A 19,281-nucleotide genomic window follows, 5' to 3' on the forward strand; every position below is an offset into this window, starting at 1 on the left:
TAAATTTAAGTGATACTTATCATCAGTTGTTTCAAAGAAAGTTTTGTTCTGGTTTAATTGTCTTCAATGTATACCTGCATTGTACATAACTGGTCGTTGTGTTAAGGTCATTGAATCAGACCAACCCGCTTCAGAAGGGCTTCACAAAACTTGTCATAACTTTTGAACCAAAAGTCCAAATTCCACCAAACAAAAATCTTATCAAAGATGAAATTATGGACAATCAAATCCTTATCAAATTAGGCACACCAGTAGCATAATTTTCTCAGAAAAAAAATCACTTTGAATCCTGCGTTTTTATTGACACACGCTGTAGAGTAGGGAAATCGGACAAAATCTGACAAGAGATTCAGGTATTTTAAGTGCCGAATATTTATCAATATTGTACATGTATGTACATGTATTATACAGGGTGAGTAATAAAAAACGAAATCCAAATGTCAGGACCATTGTTTTAGTGAAGTTCTGCATGTACCACTTTCAAAATCTAGGATACGAAAGCCCAATTCATAAGCTTTCTTTTAGTACAAGAATCTTTCAAATCACTTATGTACTTTTTAAGGTAGGGAATTGTAAACACACCACCGTTTTAAAGTTCTGTCCACAGATCACAAAAAGTTAAGTGTTCTTTCAGCAAAACGAAAACAAATCACATAGGGATGTGTGTGAATTGTTTTCGTTTTGCTGAAAGAACACGTTCGGGGTTTTTTACTCACCCTGTAGACTGCATTATTGCCTGTATCTCAAAAATTTGACCGTACGACTTCGGACTGATTTTGAGCTCGAGTGTCACACATAGCATACATTGACATGGGGTTCTGACTAGCTTACCTTGCACTTTCCTTCTTAATCTTGTCTTCACATGACATATCTCCACAGAAGGGAGCTTGGATAAGCTGGGGGAATACAGGATGACATTGTTATTGAATAGCTATCAATTGTCAATCTTGTTTCTTCTCGAAACAAATTCTCATAGAAGACGATCGTTACATGGGTTGTTCAAACAAACTGCAGCTTCATCTCTGATTTTCGTTTCAGGATCTTTTTAGGCCCCTGACTAGAGATTTTCTGTGGGAGAGTGTGGCACTAGCGGTTAGGGTTCGTGACTCACGGCCAGCGGGTTAAGAGTTCGAATCCAGCTGCTGGTCATTTGTTGTGTCCCTGGGCAATCCACTTCACTCCCACTTGCCTCTCTCCACCAAGGAGTTTAAATGGGTACCGGCATTAGCTGGGGAGAAAACTGCGATGGACTGGCATAGAAATATTCTCAGTTGTTTTATGCCCAGAAAAACCGGAGGTAAATGCCGGCCTGATGGGCCACATAGGCTTATGACACATTTACTAACTAGGGATATTCTAGGGGATTTTCAAATGGATATTCTAGGTTAAAAAACACCTTGTTTTGTTTCAGGAACATCCATCATTTAATCATGTTAATAGGAGGCCAAAAAGCGACTTCCATTTAGTTGGGACATAAAAGACTCTGAAATAATTCTAGTTCCAGAAATGAAGCCGCAGAAAAAGCTGAGGTTTGAAAAACCATATTTGGGTAATCATTAAACCTCAGCAATAATATCCATAGCCGTCTAAGGTAGAACTGTGCTGAATATAACGAATATATGACTACGTGATTATCAATTGAATATGTACATGTAAATAGCAGTTATTTCATCAGATGGAATTTTGCGTTGGGGTGATGTAAAAAAAATGTGAATGGTCTTGAGGAGGTGATGAATAACCATATTACTTTAATGGTATAAATTGCGTGGTTTTATTGTTTGTCAAGTACCAAACTTGTCCAAAAGCCACCTTTATGCATGATTTGAGAGCTTCCATGAAGACAATTAGCTCAAATGTCTTCTTTAAAAATTGTTCGAATATCAGCCGTTCCGAGGCCTTTTCTTTACATCATTTTAATAAGCTCGTCTATACAGAGATGAAACTGGCCTTAGCAAAAAAAAATCAGGATTCCACCCCCCCCCCTCCCCCTAAGATCTCGGCCATCGAGTGACGACAAATTTTGAAATTCGGTACATGCATAGAGCAACTCATCATGAACATACCCAAGAAATTTTATGACTATAGGTCAAAGGGTTTTGGAATTATGGCTAATTAATTATTCATATGTACAAATGGTAATTCTGCGCTGTGTACATGACGTACATATGGGAAAATTCAGTTTTCACGGCGCATGCGCGGCAACCCGTGGTCCTATTTTTATGTTTTTGTATCAAAAGATGCGCAAGGCTTGAGGCTAAAAAATCATAACAGCTCTGGTCGCGGAAAAAAAACTCAAGGCTATCGCGGAAAAAGTTGAGGGGGGGGGGGGGATTCCGGATTAACGCACCTTTCTATTTCGGAGAGATTATCCTCGTGTTTGACCATCCGTAACATTTTTGTAGTGACTATAGCATCATGCATGCACACACCGCATGCACAATGTTTGTGTACGTGTGCCGCAGTGATTTTTCCGTGTCATAGGTCAATGTTTAACCTGTTCTCAAACCGGAAAAGGGTCCGATCAGCGCTGGCCTAGGTGTTTCTACCGTAGAAACACTCAATTTCAACCGGTGAAAGAGATTAAAACTACGCTCGCGTTTAGTTTTACGTGCCGTTTTCATCGACCTTTCATCGCCTTTTTTTTCTCCAAATTATAGTTTTTAAAAAAAATCACATTTTGTGGAAATATCGTTACAAAATCTAATTTTGTGGGACACATTGTAAGAAAATCAGAAATTTCATTAGAAAAGTTAAAAAGTCTGTTTTCTGATTAAGATCAGAAAAGTTTCATCTCTGTCCATAATTTTTTGACAAGCCAAGACGCAGGCAAATCCTGATCCGTGGTCAGTTTACGCTGAAGTATGTTAAACTTGATCAGTGCATTTAAAACATTTACCTATTCAATCAAGTCCAAGTTAGAATATCCGAATACTAAAGTATTTGAATATGCACAGCCCTAATCTGAGGTCAACTTGAATATATGTGGGCAACCCATTTAAACTTACATTTTTCTTTTCCACATTTGAGCAGAAGTCGTCCCAAGTTGTGACCACTTTCAGGTGGTCATTCATGTCCTTGCTTGCCCTGCCAAGTAAAAGTATGTCACTCGGTCAAAAGGATGAACCCTAAAAATAGGACTGCAGATACATGACCGAATCCCTAGCAACTATGGCAGCCATCTTGGCAAAAACAGTTACAGCACAAACTCAATGTGCAATGTGATGTCATCAATGCGAAACGTGCATTGATACCATAGTGACTATCCGGGTACTTTTTCTGAAGGCACACAATACAATATTGCTTCTTGCTGGCCTGATATAAATAATAAGAGGATAAATACTTGCTTTGCCGATTTAAAACGATATGTTTAAAACCGGCACAGGGGTCTCGACGCTATATTCGGCTCAGGCAATTATCGGTGACCAGGCCCCTGGGGCTGGTTTAAGCGTACTTGTTTAATACTGGCCACGCACATATTTATTCCCATTCATAAATACCTTTATAAAGTCACAAGTCAAAAATTATACATTTTCAATGATTCTGTTTAGCACTTTTACTTCAGGTTTTTTAAAACACCCCTCTAGCTATGTTATGGTACGTGCCTCTTAGTAGTCGTAAACATCTCCTTACATGGATACCGTGTACTGCGCAATGTGGCGCAGAATGCAGCATTGCCGGTGAATGTGAATTAATGACTCTCGAAATACAGACTCATTGGAAGTATTGCGAATGCCTAAGTGAAGAATGTGGATGTTCAACCAATAAAAGGGCTCTCGACCAATAGGAATGAGTTAACTGTCTCAGGTATTTATGACTAATAAATACTACACGATTCTCTTGGTTTGTGTGCATGGTTCATGCCATTACTAAGGATTCTTTGCTTAAATTGTGCGTGCACAATAAATCCTAATGATAAATTATCATAACAATTAAATACTTTTTATATAAATACTACTGCCTGACTTACTTGGCATAGAGGTTGTTTTGGATATCTTCCAACATCTCCTTGACCTTGCTGACTGCCTCGCTCTCTTTGTAGGTGAATCTGTCCCTGGTATCCCGGCGCACCAACACAAGCTCTTTCTGCTCGACATCACGTGGGCCTAGGTCTACACGGATTGGCACACCCTGTACATGCACAAATCAACATCTCAAACATGACTGGGTTTCAGTGTGGTATTGTAAAGAGGCCAATTTCTTTTAAAACACATGTGTTAGATAGATAACATTTGTCAGAATATTTGTCATGAATAATTTCGAACCAAGTCTCGTGAGTTTTGAACGGAGCACCATCTACTGTTCATACAAGGAGTCCATACCGTACCATCAAGAAGAACATTTCTTCCATAATAGACTGACTTTATGGGCATATTCCAAACCCTGTTCTCATGTTGAATGAACACGAGAATGGCATTTCAATTGACCAGAACAAACACGCGAACGGTATCGCGAACAGGATTTCACTCCCCACTTATTTGAGAGTAGATGAGGAACGTCAAGAACAAAGATGGCGAATTTAGGCCCCTACCTGAATTTGCATTTATTTGTGTGCATACAATTTAAAGCACTCATTCAGTGCAGTAATGATAAAAGAAAATAAAACAGTACGTGGTCATAGAGTGGGTTTGTCAGTCTTGTCTTTTCCACATTTGATAGCTGTTTCGGGATTTCAATTATTTTCAAATCAATTCAGTTAATTGTCCCTACTCATCATTCGGCATTTTAATACAGCGGTTGCCATCGAGGATTTGGAGGATTTTAAGGGAAATAAAGTCTGACTTTCATTATGTTCGAATTCATTTTTTTTTTCTAAATTTTATCTCATGTTTTTAAGAGAATTAAAGTGCAAAATGTCATTGTGTACACCCCATGTGGATGTCGTTTGGGAAAAAAATTGCATGCTGGGGGGGGTGTTAGGCATATTATGGTTTTATTGGACCAGTCTAAGCATCAGCAAGTTCTACAAACCTTGAGTTCCCAGTGATTGTATTTCCAGCCAGGGCTGTAGTTGTCCCGGTTGTCTTGACGCACTTTGATCCCGGCTGCTTTGAGTTTGGCTGCGTATTCATCGCATTTGCTGAGCAGTTTCTCCTTCACCTCATTGGTGGTCGTCTTGGTGATTCCGCAGGGCACAATGATCACCTGATTAAACAAGAAAAAGCCTTTATTGATAAACAGAAACACCTGGAAAAACTAAAAAATTGCAAACATTGGACAGAAAATAACTTCACATGTTTCTTAACTGAAGTACATACATGTAAAGATGCTAAATTTGTGTAATTTAGGATTTACAGGGAAGATTTAAAAGGTTTTCTTCTTTTTTGTTAAGGGAGGGGTGAGGACCAGGTCTTGGTTTGGGTCTAATAATTCTTCATTTCTAAGGAATCATGTTATATTTAGCACTATGCACATATTTGTTGCTATAAAAGCTTATGCATATTTTTGCCTTTAGTAAGTCATTATGGTACATGTTCATTATTCTTACAGTATGTGCCCCCCCCCAAAAAAATGGCTACCCCTCAACCCAAATTGGCCAAAATTTTAAACTTGCCATCTTGCGATTGTCACAAACTTTCAGAAAATACTGAAGATATATTGAGTTCAAGACATTCTCTTGATAGGAGTGATAATTGCTTTAACCATTGTGAGTGACATCAATAAAACCTTACAAGAAACCCTGGATTCATTCAAATCTCACAAAAAATGCCACTATAAATAGCTCCCAACAAAACGTTGCATATTGCAGACATTTATAATAAGTATCTTACATGAAACATTCTTTGATATATAAGCTTCCAAATTTCATTTAATCCCCCCCCCCCCTTTCCTGGTAAAAAAAAAAAATTCAGAGATCTTTATCCCCATGTAAATTTTTTGAATAGGCTCATCATCCTTGCATAAACAAAACGTTTGAGAAAGTCAGATTGACCAAAGTATGAGATGAAAAAAATCAAATATGCCGTTTCTCAACACAGCAGCCTTTTTTTCATATTTGCTAACTGATATTCACGATTGTAATCTGTAAAAGAGCGCATGACAAAGTACACATCCTAGGCCATGCAAAAGACCAGTTCATATCAGAGACAAGCTGTCAACAATATTATCTAATCCAAGGGGGGAAAAACGAAAGATGTTGATTTTATTTTGTGGGCAAGCAAATGATAAGGGTGCACTACTTGTTTGAACTCACAGTTCATACAAAATAAATTAATCACCCACAAATGTATTGAAAATGAGATGTACTTAAATTTAGAGGTCCACCTTTACAAAACAATACCATATACACATAATGTGATGTCTGTTTTGTTTTCAACTGATGATGAAATATGAGTTCACACCTCTGGATCTTTTCGAAACCATTCTCTTGGTTTGAGAAATTTATTTTTTTTTTTGCTATTCCAGGGGGGCAAGCGCCCCCTTGCTGCCCCCCCCCCCCTCGCGACACCACGGCCATTCAGGAAAACTGATAAAAAAAAAACCTGTAAAACGCTTCTACAAACAAATTTTTACAGGCCCTATTATTGTCAAACAAACCTGCCCTCTTTCATGTCTTTCAAGAGGTGTGTTCAGAGTGTTTTTTGCCCCTCTTCTACATTTCTATTAAATCATGCAAAGCTCCTTTGAAGTCATGATAAGGTTACTCTTTTTTAAGTAAGTCAGGATTTACTTTTTTCATCTGCCAATTTACTTCCAATGTTTACAACTCCAAATGCTTTACTCCATTCCTCATCTTTGCCAGGTGGACAGTTTGTAGAATATTGGCGATTAAGAATTGGCCTAGTTTACGTTTGCCTTTTTTTTTTCTCTTTTGAGGATGTAGTTCTGGTGCAAGTTTATTACATAGGAAAATTGAGATATGAGCCTTGCCGAGGTCTATGTGAGAAAGTTTCAAATTTCTCAAGAATTTGACTGTGCAGAGTCTGTCTAAACAATTCTCATCCAAACAGAAGTTGTGAACAAAAAAAGGAGGCTATCAGAGGAAACCAAACGATGGAAAGTTGCATAAACCAGTTAGGCCTATTTGTCAAAGAGGGTCAACACCAACTAAAAACCCATCAAAGGCTAAATACAAAAGGATACCCCCGAATGATATACATATCATGCAGCAAACAGTAACCCTATAATCTACTGGCAGGAACTGTACAGTTGACCTTTGGTTTGCAGGATTTTATCAATGGTTGTGTTGGGTCCTTGGAAGTTCATCAATCAAAGTGCATACCCACTACCAGTAAATTTAGCACTAATTTTGCGTAAATGTAACAGTCATGGGGTACATTTCAAGTTGTTTTATGAGATTTTTGCATAATTTTCTTAATATGTTTTCAAATTAATGAGACGGAATAAGTTTTTTCTCCTCTGTTTACAACGACATCCAATTTAATGTACAAAAATACTCTTGGCCAATTAAGGCATTGTAATGACTTCTTTTGGGAACAGACAGGAATGTACATGTACATTCATTGAAGCATACCTCCTCAGTAACGTCATTCCAAATAAAATAAACAAATACCACAATCAACTTTTCTATACTACCAAATAAGAAAACAAAATTAAAGTAAAAAAAATGACTAAACAGAGCCCTCAATTGGTCAGGAATATTGACAATGGACAAGTGCTGGAAGACAGATTGGAGAACTGACCCAAAACTTGACAAAAAGAAAAAAAAGCCTCACAGCTTCTTCAGTTTCCTCTCAAATTTGGTGGCCATGCATTTTGTTGAAAAAATGTTGCTGGTCCCAGAGGGGACCAATACAAAATACAAAATTGGCCGAGTACCAGTTAACAACAATGAAACATAACATGACATTTTGGTTGGTAACCTATTTCCGCTAAACAAATCTCTTTGGTGCTTAGGAGAGTTCTGTTCAATTGGCCCCTGAGCATGCACATCTTGGTTCAACATGGCACTATCTACAGATTCTTAATGGAGTCTCTCAGGCCCGGTTTATCCAAGGTACTGTGCCTAGGGCCTACGAAAAATTTGGGGGCCTACGCGGTGGCCTTCGAAAATACTGCAGTGCCATAAAACACATACAGGCCTACCCAAACACACACACATACAAACGCATGTTCACCAGCGATCGTGGACATCCTATTGTCCCTATTTTGTTTGTACTCTAACTTTTTAGGAAGACTCCCATATGTTTTGTACACGACCCCAGTCGTGGACGTATGCTAAGAATCGTGGACGATATTGTTCACTTTTGTTCTCTGGGTTTTTTTGTCCACGGTATGAAAAGATGAACACGTATACCCACATGCAGAGAAAAGTTTTTAAAAGTTTGTACAAAGTTTTAGGATCTGTCTCAGAATTTTTGATTTCACCAACTGATGCTGTACATGTACGTCATGTAGGCATACACGTAGGCCCTACTATACAATTTAAGTGTAAAGTCTGTCATTCTGAAGCACGGTGCCAAGCATGGGCGTCGATCGTTAAGGGACGGGGGGGGGGGGGGGGACATGTCATCCCCCCCCCAAACTATTTTCGTCCTCGAATAAAAAATTGTAGCTGACATTTGATTCATAGCTCAGAATAGCTGTTTCAATGACTCCAAACTCGAAAATGATGTTAAAATTATGATTGTTCGCTAAAAAGAAGTTGGTTAAATTGGTCAAAAATTGCCTCAGATTGTGCCATAGAGCATCTATTTTTTTTCCGGGGCCCTTAAGCGGGCCCCAAACGACACCGTAATAGGCTTCACTCGCATTTAGCTCTAGTTCTGACCAAGATACACATGTATGTACCACCCCTCCCCCTCACCACTTTTGGGAAGTGATTGACGCCCTTGGTGCCAACAGGCTTTTAGAGCTAGGACCTACATGTATACCAGTTTGGCCTGGCTTGATTTGTACAGTGCTTTGTACTTTAAATTTGGTGTCGGTTTTTAGGGCGGAGTAGGGCCTACGGAACACTGGTGCCTAAGGCCTACGAAACACTTAATCCGGGCCTGGAGTTTCTATTGTCCTACCTGTACACAAGCTACTCGAGGTGGCAGTACCAGCCCCCTGTCATCTCCATGGACGAGGCACATGACACCGATGGTCCGGGTGGTGATACCCCACGAGTTCTGGTGAGCAAACTCATGAGATCCCTCCTGTTATCAAATAAAAAGCAATCCAAATTTTGAAATGTCTTTAACTGAAGGTTAATTTTGTTAACCCTCCATGGCCTTTTGGCTGGGATGCATCCTCAATTATGCAAAATCCTCTGGCTGCCTCCACATAAAAACAGGACACAGCCTCACTCCTCCAAAATCATCCAATTATTTCTTAAATTTGTTTTAATAGAGGTTGGGTGACAACTGCCTCAATCCTTCAAAATCCTGCAACTCACTTTTAAGACGTTAAAGCAGTGCCCATGATACCAGGAGCAGTGCGGATGATTTCTAGTATCATGCAGGATTACATTTATGTATGGTAATAAAAGCACAAACGATGCAAGCTACAGCTTAAGACCTTGACACAATAAATAATATAAATTGTAATGCTTGTAAAATTGTAATGCTTGTAAAATTGTAATGCTGTGGGCCAGTGTGGGGTGTTGTGGTCCAATGGTTACGGTGTTCGACTCGTGTGCCGTGGTGCATGGGTTCGAATCCTGACCGTGGGAACATGGTGCTTGTGCTCTTGAGCAAGGCACTTCACCATTATTGCTTCGTCCTTCGGATGGGACGTAAAGCCGTAGGTCCCGTGTGTTGTGTAATGCACGTAAAAGGACCCAGTAACACTTATCGCTAAGAGAAGGGGTTTGCCCCGGTGTTTCTGGCAGTGGCTGCAATATGCCCGGAGTACCTTGTAAACCATTATAAGGTGCTATATAACGGGTCTCATATTTTTAATAAAAACTTGCTTTAATAATAGACATATTGTGCAGCACCTTGAGTACCTAATTGTTGGTCGATACATGTGCTATAAAAGATAATACATGCGCTATATCAGTGCACATTCGGTCCTCTACCCTCACAGGTACCCAGTCATACTCCTGGGTGGAGAGGGACAATTGTAGTCAAGTGTCTTGCCCAAGGGCACAAACACCGTGTTTCTGGCAGGGTTCTAACCAACTCACCATCGTACATTATGAGTCAAACACCATAACAACTGGACCATGGCATTTTACAAAATCAACAGGCACCTTATAAGAGGCGTAACAGTCTCAATCCTCCAAAATCCTTTCAAAAGGGTCTGGTTGTTTTTGGAGGATTGAGGAGGGTTAGGGTGAACTGTAAAGCTCAAATGCTCCAATCCCTGCATTTATTTCACTAAAAATCCTGCTTATATTCCCAAAGAATCCAATGACACAAAGTGGGATCTCATTATCAAAATGATCACAATGGAAAAGGAAAAAGGGCTGAATCCTGCTTAATGTAACAAATTTCAACCACAGCAACTGCTGAGGTCTGCAGTCTTACAGAATCAAAAAGTAACTAGATTGTGAAGTGGGTCTACATCAAATAACATCAAACACCGATCCTCTCACGCCTCTAACCAGAAATTTTGGGAAGTCGTTTATCCTTGTGTAGAGGATCCGTGCATCAAATAACTTTATGATGAAAACCCATCCTTGTGAATTGCAGTATGGGGAATTTGGGGGGAAATTCTAAATGTCTGTTCTAAAATAGACATTCTGCAGGACAAATGGTGCTGTTTTAAAAGAGCTTACATTATTTGGGTCCTCAAACTTGATATCAAACATCTTGGAGAAGTTCTGGCCCAGGTGATGCGACGTAGCACCCTGTGGTATTAAAACAACATGCAAAAGAAAAGGATGAACTCCAATTTCAACGATCTCTAGAACATATGCTGTACTAGTTTGCATGCGTATGGTGCGAAGTACGCGCAGGTAATTTATTCTGAATCTGCACAAAGCAGAAGCGTCTTCACTTTGAGCGTCACGTGTCGTCAGCAATGAGTTTGAATGTCCCTCCCAGTGGTCTCCCCTAACTTTCCTGTCGTTAACAATGAGGGGGCACTATTGCACTGAGTCAATATAGACCTTCCTTTGCCAACCTGTAGGGTGTAACTATGGAACATTGCAAAAATATAGAATAGTATACACATACAGACTGGCAATGAGGTCACTAGTGCACGTCTATGCCGCCTGACCAGAAGAGGGTTCTATTTCCCCGAGGCCGAAGGCCGCGGGAAATAGAACCCTCTTCTGGTCACTCACAGGCCCGAGGAGAGCATAGACGTGCACTAGGGACCGAGTTTTGCCAGTCCATATTTGTTTTATAACTCACCTCTGTCCAATATTAAAAAAAAAAAAAACTTTCAGGGTTTTATTATTGAACTGTTTTAATTCAACAATTAACTCATAAGCGATTCAACTGTAAGCAATGCAACAATTAAAGGAACACTTTTAGTTTCCCTAGATTAAAGTTTTGAGTTTGTGTTTTGTCAGAGGGCGCTGTTACCAGTCAAACATTTTGAGTATAGTGCCCGACCAGGCACTATACTCTGGAAATTACACGTGCGTGATGTCTCGACGCGCGTCGAGTTTCATAAGGTGACAGATGAATGTTCCATTTCTGTCACCGAATGAAATTATTCTTTCCATTGCACGAATGTGAAACATTCATTATTTGTTTTTTGCAACGCCTGAATATATCCTTGTCATCTGATTGGTTGACTTGTGAACTGGTACATACATCAATGTTCTACTTTTTCAGACAAACTGGTGTCCCTTCCAATATCCGATTTATTCAAAACTGTTCAACAAGTTCAGAACTAGCTAGCATACTCAATTTATCTTGGTCTAAAACTATTTTAGAAGTAGGTTCAGAACTTTCATATCCAATTTATGTATTTTAATAACTGTTCTAAATAAGTTCAGAACTTCCATATTCATATTCAAATTTGTCTAATCGTTTAGCAGCAAATCTTATTTGCTTCTTTGTGTTAGCGTCAGCATTTAGAAAGGGTTCCGATATTTCTTCGGAGAACAAACAGAGATTCTCGCGTATCGTCTGCCAATTTGACATTCTGTGAATCAGATTCGTAATACAGCACCACCACTGGCAGTAATGAAACCGTGCAATGGAAGTTCTATTCACCGTGCAAAAGAACTTCCATTTTTTGTGTTGCGGCCACGCCTTTGCACTGGGACGATTTATTCAATGACATGTGATCAACGATCTAACAATCAGATGACGGGGATTTATTCAGGTGTTGTATAATTATGTATTTCCACACAAATAATTTGATTATTCAAAATATACACATAATATTATAAGATGGAATTTTGCGTCTGGGTGATATAAATCAAATTAGGTTTTTTCCATTCACCGACGTTTAAACCGAGTTAACGGGATCCGTTGGCTGGTTCGAATCTGATGTACATACATGTAGCAGCGGGTACTGCATGAACTATTATAAGATGGAATTTTGCGTTGGGGTGATATAAATCAAATTAGGTTTTTGCCCTTCACCGACATTTAAACACTGTATACTCAGTGAGTTACCTCCGGAGTGACAGTTGGAAAAAAGTCACTCTGGTGGGACTTGAACCCACGACCTCCTGCTTTCTAGTGCAGATGTCTTACCACTCGACCACCGAGCTAACGGGATCGGTTGGCCGGTTCGAATCTAATGTACATAGCAGCGGGTACCGCATGAACTATTATAAGATGGAATTTTGCGTCGGGGTGATATAAATCAAATTAGGTTTTGCCCTTCACCGACGTATTTTAAACACTGTATACTCAGTGTGTTACCTCCCAAGTGAAAGTTGGAAAAAATCACTCGGATGGGACTTGAACCCACGACCTCCTGCTTTCTAGTGCAGATGTCTTACCACTCGACCACCGAGCTAACGGGATCGGTTGGCTGGTTCGAATCTAATGTACATAGCAGCGGGTACCGCATGAACTATTATAAGATGGAATTTTGCGTCGGGGTGATATAAATCAAATTTGGTTTTTGCCCTTCAAAAATTATTCTTACCATTCAGGGCAATGGTAAGAATAATTTCATGAGGTGACAGAATGTTCACCTTGTGGAATGCAACATTCCGTCCGTCACCAAATGATATTATTCTTTCCATTGCATGAAATGTAAAACATTCATTATTTGTTTGATACAAAACCTGAATAAATCCTCGTCATCTGATTGGTCAGAGCCACCAATCGTGTGACCGTGCAATGGAACTTCTATTTTCCTTTTGGAACTTTTTTTCGGTGGTGCGGCCAGGTCGTTGGGTTTGGACCAATAATTCAATGACATGTGATCAACAACCCACCAATCAGATGACTGGTACTTATTCAGGCATTGTATAATATAAAATAAGGCAAAAAAAAAAAGTCTCCGGTTTCTGGTATGGAGCTTGCCCAAAAAGTGGTACGGCGACGCGGCTTTTTTTTTTTTTTTACCTGATTTTTTTGCTTCAAATGTCGGTTGATGACTGCAAATAGTGCCCGACTAAACTTAGTGCAAATATATGGGAGTCCAGAGAGGCAACATAAAGCTTATTCTCGACCATAACCCAATCTAAAAACACGTTAAAATTGTGCAGCAGCAGGATTCCAGTCAAACCAGTGAGATTGGTGGTTTCGAGACATCATCTTTCATTTTGCCGACGCGCATGGCTACGGTGACGCACGCGCATACCAGAAACCTGAGACTTTTTTTTTGGCCTAACCAACAAATGCCCACAGAGACCTAATAAAAATGCCTCTTTCTAACATAATGAGGGTGCTAATTTGTCATTTTTGGTACAAATCAGTCGACCAAGGCTTAAATTAGTGCCCTTATAGCAGCTGACACAAAATAATGCTCAATATTTATGAACCAAAGACAGGTCAGTACCTGAATGGCCCTACCACTGGCCGAAATGAAGGCCTCCACAGTGGTAGTGAAATCTCCGCCGGCAAACTTCTCCTTTACGGTCTTCTTTCCCCGGATCACGGGGATGGCTAAGAGGTACTCGTACACTTCGGCATAGTGCTCCAAGATCTTGTAGACTTCATCGACTGCGTCGGCGCGGTTGGCCCAGGCCGTGTGGCCTTCCTGCCAGAGGAACTCACGGGTGCGCAGGAAGGGCTGGGGGTGTTTGAACTCCCATCTCTGAAGAAGTTAGGAAAAAAATGAAGCTACAGAGGAGGAAAAACTACATTTTAGGCCAAAAAAAAATAATAATCGGTCTCTGATCAGACCGAAGTTCCGGAATTGATGCGGCGACGCATTTTTTTTTTTTTTCAAGCTTGAATTGTACAGACAAGGTGGGTACTTTTTTGGTTTTTTGTGTCCTCATTATACATTGGTGTCCTCCATAATTTGCCTTGGTGCCCTTTATCATTTGCCTTGGTGCAATTTCCCCATTCCTGTTGTGGCTTCCGTGTTAATTTGAAGGAAAAAAAAAGGTTGACGCGCATGACTAAAATCGACGCACGTGCTGACCAGAGACCGAGTACTTTTTTTTTGGCCTTAACACAAAAACTTAAGTTCCCTGTGCTAGTTGTAAGTTCCATCCTGAAATATAGATTTCTTAACTAAATTGCTATGTTTCTAGCAATACGAAAGTTATTCACTTTTGAATGAGATATCGACCGGAAAAAAATTGGCCCATGCTTACATGTTGTTATTGAATTATTACTTTACAATCTTAAATTATTGGCTGCCACACAATAATTCTGTTCCCCTGGGGTAAGTTGGCTCCCCCCCCCCCCCCCCCCCCCCCCTCCCTCCACAATCAGTATTGATAATGTACGGACCGGGCGCCAGTCTGCTCGCAAAGCAGACCTATCTGTGCCCAAAACAAAACTTTTTGAGAGGGTAGCAGATGTCTGAAAAGGGAAACGGAGGGTTTTGGTTGGAATAAAACATACAAATTTAAAATTTAATAAAATTTTCAATTTTTTTCTGATATCATTGCCACACAATTTGTTTTTAATGTCAATCCTACGTAGTTAGTAGACTGATGTCACGCAGACATTTTAATGTTAATTATATAAAAACCTACCATACCGTTTTACGCTAACGGTCTAATTTTTGACATGACGTTCTGAAAAAATCTTAATGTTTAAATGGACTAGGGCTATTAACAGAAATCGGTTTGCTGTAATGATCAGATGGATCGGATTTAATAAAGATAACACTCGAGTACATATTGAACCAGCTACCACTAGTGTATTATGTGTACACAAGATGGCTACCCACATAGAGAACACACTCACATGTTTATGTGCACTTGACAATAGAGGGCGCTGTGTATAATTAGTGGTACAGTTCAATGACGCCTATGGGTGCACGCCTGTAAATAGGCCAAAAATCCGTCCGCCGAGCTCATGAATAAAAGTTATACCCTCAAAATATTCTATATTAGAGACTTTTGAGAGCCATTCCATAAGGAATTGAAGAGATATGGTAATGAACCTCTGGCCCGGACTTGGGGCTTCCCATTCTGAACATTTTTTGATGCGATTGGGCTCGAAACTGGCGCTATTTTGCCATGTTGTGGAGGGATCGTTTTTCAAGGTGGCGACTTTCCCGCTCAGCGGAAAATAGGGGTCGTCTTCTTTGGGTGAGAATATCTTGAAAAGTCAATGGTCAACCCACCAAAAAAATGAAAAGAAAATGAAAGATGTCACATTGATCATCATTTTTCTGTGCAGCTTGAATACCTGTGAGAGTTTTGAGTATTTTTAAAAGAATTTTGAAGAATGCGCATTTAGCGCTAGTGTCTATGGGATTTTTTTTGCAGGGTTGCACCCCTATGAATGCACACGTTCACTGCATTTGCTTTGCAGCCCTGTGGAATAAACTGATCCACTCAGTCCCTGACATTTTGACCAATCACAGCCATGATTAATATCCGACATGTACGCACAAAGGTCCACCAAGACATGCATGACTTGGTTAAAGATATAGTCCATCATTTGTAATTTGTGCATTTTGTTCGTTTGAAGCAACAAAAGTGTTCAAAATCTAAAGAAGGGTACTGAACAACTAACCTGATGAAGTTTCAGCTCAGCTTCAGCTGTATATTCCAAGAAAAACAGCATTCTAGGATCTCAATTTCAAATCAAAAGTTGCTGAATCATGTTTTGAATTGGGCCTGAATTCAGCGTCCGAGACACGTTGTCACTGAGCCGATTGCAGTTACGCGATGTCGCGCACTGATCCGACGAATTATAGCAACCGCGCGTGCGTGTGCGTCGCGCCAATGCTTGCGCGCGCTTCGCAGAATAACAAAACGAACTACTAATTTAAATTTTCCTATGGTGCGTCTTAAGAGGCACCAGTAGAAAGGCCTTCTTTCGTTGATTACTTCAAAATGACAACTTGCCAGAAAGAATAATTTCACAGGTAGTTTAGTCCCCTTACTATCTTTCAACCAAGTATGTTTTTCAACAATAATTACGGCAGTTACTTTTCGGATAGCTGCAAATGATGGACTATAGCTTTAAGGTATTTGTACGTACCACAACGTTGCACCATTGATTCAGTTTGATTGGAAGATCCCTGTGTGACTGGACCCATTTGGCATATGTTGGGTACATCACTAGAAGAAAAGGAGAAAAAAAAGAAGAGTTTTTTATTAATGGAATAAATGTGTGCTTGGGGGAGGTTTTAAGCACTCTGTTTAAGACTGGTTGGAGTCTGGATGCTGATAATTACCCGAGCCGAAGGCGAGGGTAATTATCAGCATCCAGACTCCAACTGGTCTTAAACACTGTGGTTTATACCACCCAAGTACATATTCCCATTCATAAATACCTTGTAGGTCGAAAAATTAATAATGTCCACTGATTTTGTTCAACAATGTCACTTCATGTTTTTTTTCGAAACACCCCTCTAGCTATATAATGGAGTGTCCAGCTCGCGAATAAGTTGTAAACAACTCCTTTTATGGAGATTGGCACACCCGTCGTGCGTACTGCGCAAAGTTGCGCGGAATGCAGCTGTGGCAGTGCGTTTGGAATTTAGGATAAAGAAATACTGACTCACTGGTAGTATGAAGGTTTTCCACGTGATGTCACTTGACTGGCAAAGTCAGTTCAGGAAGCATACCAAGTTCGCGTAGGCGCACGTGTGCATTTTCGAATCTGTGTACTTCTAATGGCAACTCCGGGTACGCGAGAATGCGGAGAGACTTTGATAAGACAAGCGCATTTCCGTGCACATCTGCGTAAATTGAATGCTGACCGTCAAAACTCGCGTGACTGAAAAACCTCCATTGTGCATGCCTATGTGAGGATTGCGAACGTTCAACCAATAAAACTACTATTGGCCAATGACATGCAGACTGGAATATAAATAATCTTGGTCTTGGTTGCCATGCGTGGAACTCACCTGTCTCGCTAGTTGGTCGGATGGCAATTGGTTCTGCCATTTCGGTATTGCCCGACTTGGTAACCCAGGCAACCTTGGAGAGAAATGAACACACAAAAATGAAGCAATTATCAACTTTGTATCAAGAAACAGAATCCAAACAGTCATGCGGTTGCGAAGGGCAATTTCCAAAGGTTACGTAACACTTCATTTTGAATGAAACTACATGTGCACACACATGTTCACATTGGGGGGCGAAATCTTTGAAAATTAATTTCTCCTGTTTGGAAGACGGTATCTTCATGCAACTTTCAGGGTTTACTTTCCTCATTATGATCCAAGTATGTGCTAAAAATCGTTGTGATGTGTTCATTACTGTCGTTGAAATTGGAAAAATAGGCCTGGCTACGTGCATCATTAGAAGTTGTAACACTGACGTTTGCAATAGCTGTCAATCTTTTCAAGCCTCACGAATATTAATAAAGGTTCCTATCCATTATGGTGTGCAGTAAACATTTTGAGAAAAGCCTCCTTCACGAGTTATTAATTGATAAATATCACCCTTTTTGCCGGCTTCCATTGGTCGAAAACCGAGACCCACGCCAAAACACGCCGAGTGACGCTAATGAATATGCTAATCTACAATACGATATTGTGTGGCTTGGCCGAAATTGGTCAACCGTAGCACCTAAGGCGCTTTGCTGAACAATGCACGTGACTTGGGTCGGCAGAAATCATCGTCAAAATTTTCCATGGAGATCTTTCAAATTGTAGCACTAGCGTTTGCAACAACATATTAAGCTGAAATTCAGAATATACTTAGATGATATAAGTGTTCAACTCGGGAAATAACAATTTTGAGAAATTCCTAGAAAAAGATACAAATACAGAGATTTGGGGAGGTTTTCGAACGATTTCTTCCAGACTTGAAGGTCAGCTATACCAGTAACCAGTATTGACGTTTCGACATCGATGACGGCGATTTTTTCACTAACATGAAGCTATTAAAGAATTTCTTCTTCCGTTATAATTGAACTTTTCAATCACACTGTGCATATTTTCTGAGAAACCCAACCTTCAAAAGGCCATGTTTTTTTTTGTGGTGCATGAATTTCACTGCTCTGCTATAGCGTCTAAGTACGTAATCGGATTAGCTTTGCTTAACAACGGTAGACGCTTTGCCTTAGCAACCACACAACTGCAAAAGCCAGTTGGAACCCAAACTGCAGTATACCTCCTCAGTTTTCATGTTAGTAAACATTGTTCACATTTAAAGCTCAGTATAAGATTGAGTTTCTAGAGCTGAACCAAACATACCAAATATTCAAATATTCGATCATCCAAATTTAATTTAAATATTTGAAACCTGTGAGCGATCTCAGAAGATGTGTTGCTTCTTGTCAAATTTGCCACTTTTTGTCGACAATCACTTTCCATGTAAGATTTGAGAGTTTCCGTGGAGACTATTTGCATCTTTAATATCTTATAAATATCAGCTAGTCATCAGCTTTCTTGAAAAAAATATATCAATCATGAATGATGTTCTTGACATTTATTAATTTTTGACACGCACAGGCAAATCCTGACCAGCAGCCACTCAAATTCCCTGCGGCTTATGCATTTGGGCTGGCGCATCAAAAAACTTGATCAACATGTTTCAAATATTTTTTTTAATTTTTCGATCGAGTCCAAGTTCAAATAATTAAATACTAAATCATTTGATGGTTCAAATTAGCTGGTTCAATTGGAGTTTCAAAGGAGTCTTAGACATGAGGTTTTTTAAGCATCCTTGTCAAACCTTACTCTCATTATAAAAATGCAGACCACAAACTGTTGATGCACTGCAAAATTCCATACAAAAATAAGGAACTCTTCATACTCCCGCAAACGCAAACGTGAGTTTGTGACATCACAGCAAGTTTTCGTAACTGCAAAAATGAACACGTTTCAACTCCCGCGAATTTCACAGAAACGGTTTCAACACCTCAAATTCGCGTCACATTCGCATTC

At 39.8% G+C, this 19,281-nt stretch overlaps 1 protein-coding gene across 1 annotated transcript in view; it reads right to left on the reverse strand.

Moving 5' to 3' along the window:
• The window catches only part of LOC119740495 (bifunctional glutamate/proline--tRNA ligase-like), a 46,907-nt gene that overhangs the window by 3,311 nt on the left and 24,315 nt on the right, over positions 1-19,281 (reverse strand). Inside the window, exons 22-30 of the mRNA XM_038215817.1 lie at positions 17,293-17,365; positions 16,422-16,501; positions 13,807-14,064; positions 10,664-10,735; positions 8,973-9,098; positions 4,969-5,142; positions 3,968-4,128; positions 3,006-3,084; positions 832-896 (exon numbers count right to left, since the gene is read on the reverse strand). Coding sequence (XP_038071745.1) covers positions 832-896; positions 3,006-3,084; positions 3,968-4,128; positions 4,969-5,142; positions 8,973-9,098; positions 10,664-10,735; positions 13,807-14,064; positions 16,422-16,501; positions 17,293-17,365 — 1,088 coding nt within the window. The remainder of the gene's footprint in view (positions 1-831; positions 897-3,005; positions 3,085-3,967; positions 4,129-4,968; positions 5,143-8,972; positions 9,099-10,663; positions 10,736-13,806; positions 14,065-16,421; positions 16,502-17,292; positions 17,366-19,281) is intronic.

This window comes from Patiria miniata, unplaced genomic scaffold (genome assembly GCF_015706575.1).
Source record: "Patiria miniata isolate m_02_andy unplaced genomic scaffold, ASM1570657v1 HiC_scaffold_5, whole genome shotgun sequence".
NCBI lineage: Eukaryota > Metazoa > Echinodermata > Asteroidea > Valvatida > Asterinidae > Patiria > Patiria miniata.